General features: G+C 58.0%; 1 protein-coding gene across 7 annotated transcripts; it reads left to right on the plus strand.

Moving 5' to 3' along the window:
* Positions 1 to 1,083: 1,083 nt before the first annotated feature.
* Positions 1,084 to 11,604, plus strand: PRR7 (proline rich 7, synaptic). Of its 7 annotated transcripts, none has more exons than XM_027098229.1 (4): positions 1,084 to 2,690; positions 5,387 to 8,384; positions 10,154 to 10,807; positions 11,031 to 11,604. In XM_027098229.1, exons 3-4 carry the CDS (start codon positions 10,396 to 10,398, stop codon positions 11,426 to 11,428), a joined length of 810 nt encoding a protein of 269 aa, XP_026954030.1. In that variant the 5' UTR covers positions 1,084 to 2,690; positions 5,387 to 8,384; positions 10,154 to 10,395; the 3' UTR covers positions 11,429 to 11,604. The 7 variants fall into 7 exon arrangements, with proteins under 7 accessions (XP_026954030.1, XP_026954032.1, XP_026954033.1 ...); XM_027098231.1 differs by having other exon boundaries at positions 5,387 to 7,193; XM_027098232.1 differs by having other exon boundaries at positions 5,387 to 5,448.
* The last annotated feature ends 54 nt before the right edge of the window (positions 11,605 to 11,658 follow it).

Raw genomic sequence — 11,658 nt, forward strand, 5'->3', positions numbered from 1 at the left:
GGGGAGATAGGTATTAGTGTGCAGAAGCCACAGCCCAGCTCTGGGCAGGTGTGCGAGGGTAAATGAGTGCCAGGTAGCCGGGTGGGTCCAGACCTCCCACCAGACTCCCCTTAGGCTAGGTAGGAACTTCTTGGTTAGGGTTCAACCCACCCTAAAGTTCTTACCACAGTGGATGCTTGGCAGAGAAAACTCCCAGAATTCACTTCTTAATAAGCCTTGCCCAAGTTCACCTCCTCCATCCAGCCCTATGGTAAGAGCTGGGGGACCCAGATGGAAATGAGGCCCCTGCCAGCTTCGAGCTCTGTCTGGTAGGCAAGCAGACGTGGGGACAGTGGGACCCAGTGTGATCAGCACTGTAGCAGAGATGATGCTGGGACTGGGGGCCAACACCAAACAGGGGAGGCCCCTTGCCACAAAGGTGTCAAGTGGTACCCTCCAGGATACAGAATCAGATGTTCCCAGGGGAGGAGACGGATGGTCTAGCGCCTCTAGTGGTTTAGGATGGCTGAACGTGGGGTAGTGGCTGGAGCGGAGGTCAGCGAGACTCTGCCATCCTGGGCTTTGAAAGCTGTGTTAAGATGCGGGGTCTCATCTGGAGGGTGGGGCAGTCCTAAAGGGTTGTAGGTGGTTGTGTCAGGGTGTCTTCCTAGCATGTACAAAAGCACCCCATGTTTCCTTTGGGTAGACTCCCCTCAGTCCTTTTGGTTTATATGAGACTGGGCTTGCACCCCCTGCATACACATACACCCAGAGCATGTGACCCAGGTTGGGCTGTTAGGAATCTTTGGTTGCAAGTGACAGAGCTGTCCTATAGCTAACTTAGAAAGTGTTAAAGGGATATGGAGGGGCTTCCCTGGTGGTGCAGTGGTTAAGAATCCGCCTACCAATGCAGGAAACACGGATTCCAGCCCTGGTCTGGGAACATCCCACATGCCGCAGAGCAACTGAGCCTGTGCTCTAGAGCCCGCAAGCTACAACTACTGAGCCCGCGTGCCACAATTACTGAAGCCCGTGAGCCTAGAGCCCATGCTCCGCAGCAAGAGAAGCCACCACAATGAGAAGTTCATGCACCACAATGAAGAGTAGCCCACGCTCGCCTCAACTAGAGAAAAGCCCGCGCGCAGCAACGATGACCCAATGCAGCCAAAAGTTAATTAATTAAAAAAAAAAGATATGGAGGAGCTGAGTGGGGAAGAATCAGAACTGAGGCAGCTCATCAAGGCACAACCTCCAGAAGCAATATGCTACAGCCATGTTTATGTCTCTGCACCACTGAGCTCCAGATCCAAGGAATCCAAATGACCAGGCTGGGAACCTGCCCACTGTACATCGGGGGCAACTAATGGGGTGAAATGAGTCCCCCAATGAAATCAGGGTGCTCAAAGAAAAGGTAACATACTGGGTGGCTGAACACATATCCCTTCCCCCATACCTCGATTGGATCACCTATGGGCACTTGGCCAAAATGAATCCAAAAAGAACCTAGGGGGTTGCTAGAACTGTTGGGGAAGAATTGGGGTTCTCAGTTCCTCCGGGGATGGGTGACTTGTGCCTACAGCTATGGGGTCATCCTCGCCACCATTTGGCGGCAAATTTGCTTGAAAATAATGCAAACAGAAGAGAACCGAGTGGAGAGAACAGATAAATGCCTCATTCCATTGCTGGAACACAATTGTGATCACAGCTAAAATCTACCCCTGGACTTCGCAGTTACATGTGCCAAATGCCTTTGAGCTCAAGCCTATTTGTTTTGAGGTTCTGTCACTTGGAACTCAAAATGCCCCAGCCAACATGATGGTGGAGGATGTTTTAGAAGACCACCCTAAGCATGGTGGAGAATTTGGACTGGAAACAAAGAACCCAATTAAGAGGCTGATGGACAGTCAGGTTCAGACTCAGCCTAGGTAGCGGGGCCCTCACTAGAGCTCACCTCTGTTCCCTGGGGATGAGCAGGGTCCATGAAAGCCAGGGCTATGGATCCAGCACTAGGTTTTCCCTGTGCTACTTCTTACTAGACATGTGATAGTGTGTGCTGGGAACACAGTGGGAAGGGCCGTGAGTTGGGAGTGGGCTATGTATTTGTGAGTTGGAGCCACATTGGGGTGCCTGCCTGCTCCAGCCCCTGCCCACTGCGTGTGTGCGGTGCCCGTCAGGATGTGGCCAGGGCCTGGACATGTGTGCGTTCTCCGGGTGGAGGTAGGTAGGTAGGTAGGTTCGTTCTCCATCTCAGCTCCTTGGCTGAGCATCCTGTGTGCTCAGCCGACGACGGTGTGCACCGGGTCTGCTAGCGTCTGCCGGGTCCGGACAGCCTGTTGCCAGGAGCTGTGCGGCGTGGCGTGGGCATTCCCTGTGCAGGGTGAACTCGCCGCCCTGCCTGCCGAGTCTCGGTGCGGCAGGTGGGTGCCGGGTCCTCAGCCTTTCGCTCCCGGGACAGCATCCTCGGCGGCGACTGACTGGGGGTGGGGGCCCTCTGCCGGCGGCCGCGCGCGCGCACGCCGGGCTCGGTACGCGCCGTGTACGCGCCCGTGCGCGCGCCCCGCGGCTCCAGCCCAGCTCTCGGAGCCGCCTTCGCTGCCACAGTCCGTTCCCTGGGGCCGCCGCCGCCTCCCCCGGGTCGCGGGCTCTGTCCGCGGGGCCCGTGCCGCTCGCCCCGAGCCAGGAGGACGAGCTCGAGGAGGATGCCTGGGCCCGTGAGTACCGCGGTGGCGGGCCGGTCGGGTCCGAAGCGCGGGCGGAAGATGATCCCGGGGCTAAGCCCCTCCCCGCGGGCGGCTCCGCGCCCTGGCCCCGGGTCGCCGCCCCGGACCCTCGCCCTGGCCGGCCCCTCCCCCAGCCCACACCGGAGGAAGGGAGGGAGGCAGGGAGAGAGAGGGAAGGCGCCAGTGAGCCAAGAAGCGGGAGCAGGGCGCAAGCCGCCGCCGGTTCGCTTGGAAACGGTTGCCACAGCAACCGGGTTGCGCTCCCCGGCAACGCGGCTGCAGGGCGGCGACCCCCTATCCCCGCCCCCACGAGGGGCCGAAGCCCCGGGGGACTCTCCCTCTCGCGGTGGGGGGAACTTCGACCCTCTGGCCCGTCTGGGTGTTCCTGCCTCCACAGCCGTCGAGGGTGGGGGTGGGGGGCGAGCGGCCCCGTGGGCAGGAGCTGGCTCCCACGTGGCTGCAGTCGTCGCAGCAGGGCTCCTGGGGTGGCAGCAAACGTGGGGGCGGGCCAGCCACGGGAGGAGGAGGCATGGGTCCGGGGTCTGTGCCCGTCATCCCAAACCCAAACCCCACCACCACCACCACCCGCCAGCGAAATGGCCTGACCCGAGTTGGGTGCCCCAAAGGTGATGGTCCCTACCAGGGGAGATGAAAGACGCTCGCATCCCTCCTCCTCACGGCCAGAGCATGTGCCAAACCGTGGCTTGGGCCCGCGGTGGGTCTCTGCTCCTCTTCTCAAGCCACCATTCTCCGGGAAGGGGTGGAAGGAGCGTGGGCAGTAGCAGAGGAAAGGACACTGCTGACCCAGGGAAGCTGAATCCCAGGCCAAATAGAAGCACCCGACCCCCTGTCTGGATCACAAGTGTCCCTTTCTTGTCTGAGCACAAAGCCCAGACTGTGCTGGGTGGCATGCAGGTTGGCCGGCAGGCAGGCCAGCGCCACATGGAGATGTCCTATCTTCCAGGGGAGCTCCTCTGAGAGAATGGCCGCTGAGTCAGAGGAAATGACCTCTGGCTCCCCTCCCAACCTCCCCTCAGTGGATAGCTTGCTGGGGGAGAGAAATGGCCCTCCTGCCATCTCTCCCGGGCCTGACTCAGCAGATGCCAGCCCCAACCGCAGGCCTTGGACCCAACATCCCAGTGACCACAACCACCCTTGGGTTTCCTTTCCCATCCAGGGAGGTCTCCTGGGTACCAGAGGTGACCATTACCTGGGCATGTGAGGCCTTGACATAGATGCCCTTAGATGGGTGGTATCCTAAGTCAGGCCTGAGTCTCCCACAGGCAGGAGTGCCTTTGGAATTACTCACAGGCTCCTTTCATTCTGTTCCTGCTGTGTGAGACCTGTGCTGAGCACTCTGCATCCATGATCTCCTAGTCCTTACAACATTGTGCAAGGTAAGTTTATTATCCCCATTTTAGAGATGATGACTCCAAGGCTCAGGGAGGTAAAATGACTTGCCCAAGGTTGCACAACTAATAAGTGGTGGAGCTAGGTTTCCAGTGCAGGTTTCTCTGCTGGCATGGCGCCTCTTTGCTATGGTATTGCTACATACTATCTCTTGTGAGCCAGGCAGAAAAGAACTGTAGAGCCTTCTAGAGGAGCATTCTTAACCTTCTTCTGCATTCCTCCAGTGAGGAAATTCCCTATGTCTTTTAGGCCTTGGCACACCTTTCCTTCTTCCAGCAAAATCAGCCAGATTCTTGCCCCCAGATGCTCTGTAGGACCGTGCTATGGCTGGGTTGCCTCCTTTCCTCCCTCCTTCCATTTTCTCTCTCTGAGGGAAGCTGAGCAGTGAGGGCTACCTCAGTCCCCTGGGAAACCCCCAAGGCCCTATTCCTTGGTTTGTGGGCTCTGTGGCCTGGTCAGCTTGCAGCCCTGGCTGTAGCAGAAGGAATTTAGCAATGATGGGCCCATGCATCGCTGGCCCCTGTGGGTGCTCAGTCTAGCTCAGGGGTTAGAAACCCAAATGCCTCCAAGGCCCAGGTGGACTAGGGCACTAATCAGCTGCAGTCTGTGTCACCATCTGAGAATGTGGACTTGGTATGACAAGGTTGTCCAGTTTTCAAGTTGACCCAGAAATGTATGTAAAATCTCCTGGTTTTTAAATCTTGGCAACTAATCATATTTTTAAAAAATGATTATGGGCCAACAAAACATGTCCATGAACTGTGTCAAGGCTGAGAGTCACAAGGCTGAGATCTCTAGTCCAAGGGAAAGTGATGGCAATTTTTGCTAGACCATCTCCAGGCTTGTGTAGATGTAGTTCCATGGGCCAGTTTCCACAGTTGAGCCTCTTGAGGCTGCAAGGTGCTGGCATTTGGTTTGTCAAGTGCAGCTGTATATGCTGGTGTATTTTCACATCCCCCATCAGTTCTGCTCCTACCTTGGCACTGCCAGGCAGGTCTCATCATCTCTGTCATACAGGTGAAGAAACTTCAGCTCAGGCGTGGGAATAGCTGGGATGGGATTACACAGCCTGGGCAGGGTATAAGCAGGATTTGAACCCAGGGCTCCCTGCTCAGTGCTCTGCGTGTTCACCAGGCTGCCCCTCAAAAGAGGGTACAATCACCTCCACTCCCCCCCCCCACAACCCCCGAGGTGTGGCCAACTCCCTTGGAGGGGCAGATCTGAGTACAGTAGACACCAACCCACTAGGGCCCCAATCTCTGTTGTCCTGTTTGCAGTTTCGCAAGCCCTGGGTTCCTGGCATTGTGCTGAGGTTGGATCACAGAGATGCTGCCTGCAGGTGAGGGTGTCAAGCCAGTACCTTGGCCTCGCTGGAAATGAGGTTCTGGCCAGCTCCGCGCCTGGCCGACTGTGGCAGCTGGGACAGTTGCCATCATCTCTCTCTGGTTTCAGTTCATTTGTCTTGGTGTGGGAGGAGTGTAAAAATGTCACCAATGCCTCCCTAAAATGGCCTTCCTGCCAGGACAGTGGGCTTTACAGTCCCCTGGATTTCATAAGCCCACAGGCTATGTGGGCCTGTACTGGCCCCAGCTCCCTGCCTGTAGAGTGGGGATGGCAGCAGCTCCCTCCTCGCTGAGGTAATGAATCTAGAGAGGTTAGCAGGGGGCTTGGCACGTGCAGGGCACGCAGGACAGGTGAGCGGTCACCTTTCCTACCCCACCCTCATTCCACACACCATACTCTCCTCCTTCTCTCCTCTGTCCCCCGGCCTGAATGCCTATTCCTTCACTTGACCAGCAACTCTGGTGTCCATCCACGGCTTCCCCTTGTGACCCAGAGCCCCTGTTGCCTGGGATTCCTTCTTTCCACTCCAGAGCCCCTGGTACACATCTCCACGTAGACTTTTCCTTTTATTCACATAGACGTATGCATCCTCAGCTTGCTTACAAACCTCCCTGTGAGGGCTGAGAGCTGCTTTCTCAGTGACATTTTGGTGAATGGCCAACATTTCCCAGGAATGAACTAGATGCAGACCTAGCTCTTGAGGTATTCCTTGTCAGACAGCTAAAAGACCAAACAGGTAACTGGACACCTCCAGTTACTCCTTCAACAAGTGGTTTTTGAGCTACCGTATGCCAGATGATCAAGGCAGATGCAGCCCTCGTGTTGGACACAGGCCACTACAGAACACTGTGATTGATATCGTTGGACTTCTCATCCAGCCCTGCAGGGTGAGGTAGCTGGAGGCTGACACGTCCAGGGAGGTAACAGGTGAGGCTGAGGAGCACGCGCTGGGGCGAGAGCAGCGAGGCTGTGTAGCAGCTGGGTTCAGGAGCAGGCCAGGGGGAAATGGACAGTGTGGAGAGTGGCAGGCCAGGCAGAAGCACAGCGTGGAAGTAGAGAGAGTGGTGGCAAGCACGGTAATGGGGGCCCAGGTGAGAGATGACAGTGACCTGACCCAGCCAGCTGCGGTGGGGGGACAAAAGGAAGTGGACAGATGAAGACACACTATACTGAGGGTTAAAAACAACAGGATTTGGCAGATGGTGAAAACGGTGGGCCCTTTGCTGAGATAAAAGAGCCAGCAGCAGATCTTTGGGGTCTAAGGTTAGGGGGCCGGGGTTCTCCATACAGAGGAGTAATGTGGGAGGTGCCCACAGCAGTGCACCAGGCCCTAGAGTAAGAGATCTGTGTGACCTTGGGGGTCATTTAATCTCTCTGAGCCAAGTGTTCTCATCTGTCAAATGGGCAGAATGCTCACCTAGTTTATAGGGTGACTGAGAACTCTCTGTGGCATCCAGCCCGTGGGCACACACCTCTGCACCCCCAGCTCTGAAACTGTGGACAGCAGTGCTCATGTTTGTTGGGCATCTCCAAGCCCTTTGTATGGATTAGCTCACTCTTCTCCACGGCCACTGACGAGGAAACTGAGACAACATGTCACCCTCCAGCTCTCACTCCCATCCCCTGCTGTGCTCCCAGTGAGTGTGTGGCCTAAGAAAACCCTACAAAGTGATATACTCACAAACTCCACAAATAAACCAAGATGGAATCCTGAAAAACGTCCAAATAACCCGCAAAAAGGTAAGAAAAGAGAATAAGGAAACAAACAGAAAACAAATCATAAAACGGCAGACTTAAGGATGAGTCTGGCCAAAGGCTCCGCTCCCAGCACACAGTTGGAGTTGGTATTTACTAGGGACCAGGCATGCGTCTGAAGGGGATGGGGAAGGTGAGTGGCTGTGAGCAATGAGTTTGAAGGGCGCCCCAGACCCGGACAGGAGCATGCACAGGTGTGAAGGGATAAAGGAACAGCCCTTTGGAAAGGCTTTGAGAAGCTTGGCTTGGTCAGGAAGAGCACTTGGAAAAGCCTGAATTAATTCCTTGACATTTATATATTGGGCAACTACTGTGGATTAGATGAGATATTACTGAGCAACTCCTATGGACCAGCCCTGTGTGGGGGTCAGAGGGCCAGCTCAGCTGTGAGACCTTAAGCAGACTTCCTCTCTCAGACCCACAGAGGCCAAGTCTGTAAAATTCAGCAATAGTTCCTGCCTCTCAGCTGGAGTTTAGCTAAATTAGAAATAAAAATACCCACCAAGGCTTGTCTACTGTGTGTCAGGCCTTGTTCTGGGCCCCTTCCGCACAGAATCTTATGTGATCTTCAACACTGCCTTCTCACTGGGGGTCATGCCCATTTGATAGATGAGACAGGCTGAGAGGCGACAGTGGCACCCAGTGGGTCTTGGGTGTGGCCTGTCCCAATCCTCCTAATGCCCAGCGAGCTGAGCTGGACCCCTCAGGGCACAGTCCCTGTCCTTTGTTCCTTGTTAACCCTAGAGCTGCCATTCCATCTCTCCTTCACCCTGTAGCCTTTCCCACTGTTGGGCTGAGGACTGGTTGCCAGAAGCACCAAGTTTTGGTGGGAAGGAGTAGGAAGGCGCGTTTTGGCTACAGGCTGGCCAGCCTGGCCAGTGTCCCCACGACTGCCAAATCTCCTGTACTGAGTGCTCACGTGCATTTATTTACATCTCACTCATCACTTAGGGGAAAGTGTTTCAACACAGACTTTGGATTCACACTCAGGCTAAATCCTAGCTCTTCCCCTTATTAGCTGTGTGACCCAGGGCAAGTCACTTCCTTCTCTAAGACTGTCTCATCCATCAAATGGGCATGACCCCCAGTGAGAAGGTGGTGTTGAAGATTGCATTAGATTACTCTGCATGGAAGGGGCCTAGAATGAGGCTTCACACAGTAGACAATCCTTGGCAGGTATTTTTATTTCTAATTCCGCTAAACTCCATCACCTCCAGCCCCAGAAGTGCTTTCCTGACCCAGAGCTGTTCCTACTTTGCAGGCCAAGGAGCCCCCTAGTTAGGGCCAGCTTCCTCAGAGCACTCCTGAAAATTCCTGTGGGCTCAGGAAAAGGAGAATAACAGATTTAATTAACTCCCAGTGACTGGCAGCATCGTGTTTTTATCTGGGCTGCGTCACCATGGCAGCCTCATGGTGGGGTTGTCGAGGGGGCGGGTGGAGCTATTGTTCCTGCCATTGTGTGTTCTGGAACACAGGCCCAGGAGAAAGGGACTGGCACGGGCACCAATGGCACATGGCACAAAGCAGTCACGGAGTCAGAAAGGAGCCATCTGGGGGAGAAGTGTGGGGTGGCCTGTGTGGCCTGGCTTCCCCCCAACTTGCTCTCAGACCAGTCTAAGTCAACTTAATGTGGGGTCCCCAGCTTGGGGCTCAGGCTCACTGTGGCCCCCAGAGCTGAATGCATGTGTGCCTTGGTTGGGCATGCTGAGGATGGGGGGTCCATGGGGCTCCTGGAAGAGACCCACAAAGTAGCTCAAGCAGCAGCACTTTCCCACCCCAGGCTAGGGTTTTGTGGCCAGGCTTGGGTTCAAATTATGGAACCGTCAACTGCCATCCACACAGCTAATTGTGTAAAATCTGTAAAACAGGAATAATTTGTTACCCCAAAGGGTTGTATGTGAAAGCCCCTGGGTATAAGGCAGTCAGGAAGGGGTCATTCCTGTTCTGAGGGGGTGGTGAACAGTCGCCTGTCCCTCCTCAGTTAGGGCTCCCTCCTACGTACCTCTTAGGATGCAAGGTTCCCCTCTCAACCCTGGCTGTGAAGAGGAAATGGAACTAGAGGTGCCCGTCTGGAGTGATGTGGAACCAGGTGGTACCGATTACTTGAGCTAATTTTCCTACCCTCTGCAGAGAGGGAAAGGAATTGGGGGAAGAGACATGGCGGCCTGGAGCTAGAAGGGCAGGGCCAAGTGGGGCTGCGCATGGGTAGGAGGCTGAGGAAGCGGAGACGGAGCTGGGATTCAGCGAGCGGAGGCGCCTAGAGTAAAGGAAAAGAGGGAACGGCCCACGCTCGGCGGCGCGTTGGGCTCAGACAAAGGCTGGTAGCACGCAGTAGCCGCGGGAACCACCCGCCCGATCGCCCCCTACAAGAGCTGAGACAAGCAGGAAGCCGCGGTGCGGTCCGGAATGTTACACGCTTTGGACATCCAGGGTTGGGAGCGGATACAAGGCCTAGGGCGCCAGGGGCTGCCAGGTGTGTATGCATAGGGCTGAAGCTGGGCACCGGCGGGCTGCTTGTGGGGCCTAGGAGGTGGACCACCTTTTCTCCGCCGCAAAACAACTGCGCCATGTCTCCCCTTCGGCGCCCTGGGAGTCTGCCTATGGGCCTCTCGAGCCCTTTCGGAGCTGGGGTACCCTGCACCCCGGGGATGCGGATGGCGAATCTCCGTTCGCACTGAGGTCGAACCTGGCATTCGCGCGCCCCCTGCTGGCCTGCCTGGAGTCACCTCGGCTGGGAGGCGGCGGCGGCCGGGTCTCAGATACGGGAAAGCCCTACGGGGGAAACCTCTGAGCGTGACGTCATCCAGGTGACGTCACCGGGCCCCCGCGGAGTGCGGAGGTTCCGTAGAGGAGGCTTCCCCGGGATTGCGCAGGGCACCGGCGCGGGCAGGGAAGTCGTCCGGGGCTACAGCACGCCTTCACCGCGCCCTGTGTCTGTCCCACAGGTCCCGCGCGGCCCCGGGTGAGGCCCGCCAGCGTGCCTGTCGGCGCCATGGGAAGGAGCGGGCGCCGCTGCTGCTGCCCCCTGCGTGCGCGCGCACGACTTGAACCCAGCTGCGGGCAGCCCCCGGCCGCGGGTCCCCGAGTGACGCTGGAGGTATCTGGGAGCTTGGCGCGGGCCCGGGGCCACGTCGAGGAGCCCATTGTCCAGTGAAACAGCCGAGGACCCGCCGCCCGCGCCGCCGCCATGGTTATGTCCCAGGGCACCTACACGTTCCTCACGTGCTTTGCCGGTTTCTGGCTCATCTGGGGTCTCATCGTCCTACTCTGCTGCTTCTGCAGCTTCCTGCGCCGCCGCCTCAAACGGCGCCAGGAGGAGCGGCTGCGTGAGCAGAATCTGCGCGCGCTTGAGCTGGAGCCCCTTGAGCTCGAGGGCAGCCAGGCCGGGAGCCCCCCCGGCCTGGCGCCCCCGCCACCACCTCACCGCGGCCGTCTCGAGGCGCCGGCGCACGCCCACCAGCACGTGCACGTGCACCCGATGCTGCACCACGGGCCCGCGCAGCCGCACGCGCACCCGCACGCACACCACCACGCGCTTCCGCACCCACCGCCGCAGCACCTATCAGTACCGCCGCGGCCGTGGAGCTACCCGCGCCAAGGTAAGTACCGACCTCCACCAGAGGGCAGCCTGGGTCACTAGGGTGGGCGAGGCCTCGTCAGGGGGCGGGCTCGCTGCTTACCCGCGGGGCTTCCACAGGACAGCCTCCTTGAGAAGCTAGGAGGAGGGAGCGGGCTGGGTCTGGGGTTGGCGGCTGGCCAAGGCCTCTGCGGGAGGCTGAGGACGGAGAGCCTCACGTCCTCGGACCGCTTCCCACTTCGCAGCGGAATCGGACACGTCCAAGCCACCGTGCTACGAAGAGGCGGTGCTGATGGCCGAGCCGCCGCCGCCCTACAGCGAGGTGCTCACGGACACGCGCGGCCTGTATCGGAAGATTGTCACGCCCTTTCTGAGCCGCCGCGACAGCGCGGAGAAACAGGAGCAGCCGCCGCCCAGCTACAAGCCGCTCTTCCTGGACCGGGGCTACACGTCGGCGCTGCACCTGCCCAGTGCCCCGCGGCCCGCGCCGCCCTGCCCTGCGCTCTGCCTGCAGGCGGACCGCAGCCGTCGGGTCTTCCCCAGCTGGACCGACTCAGAGCTCAGCAGCCGAGAGCCACTGGAGCACGGAGCTTGGCGCCTGCCGGTCTCCATCCCCTTGTTCGGGAGGACTACAGCCGTATAGAGGGCGCCCGGCGTCCCGGGCCCCACCCGCGGACTCCTGGCCTGATTGCGGGGCTTTTTAAACGCTTCCCTTGGACTGCGGAGGTGGGGGTGGGGGGCGGGGCGGGAGGGAGGGATTTCTTACCCCGTTTGTTACATTTTGAGGATAATAAAGGTGTGTGATCTGGTTTGGTACAAGCGGAGGGGGCACCCACTGCTTGCACCCAAGGTTCTGGCGGCCAGGTGTGCCCG

The sequence above is a fragment of the Aethalodelphis obliquidens genome, unplaced genomic scaffold (genome assembly GCF_003676395.1).
Source record: "Aethalodelphis obliquidens isolate GAN/ISIS:26980383/991018 unplaced genomic scaffold, ASM367639v1 scaffold121, whole genome shotgun sequence".
Lineage (NCBI taxonomy): Eukaryota > Metazoa > Chordata > Mammalia > Artiodactyla > Delphinidae > Aethalodelphis > Aethalodelphis obliquidens.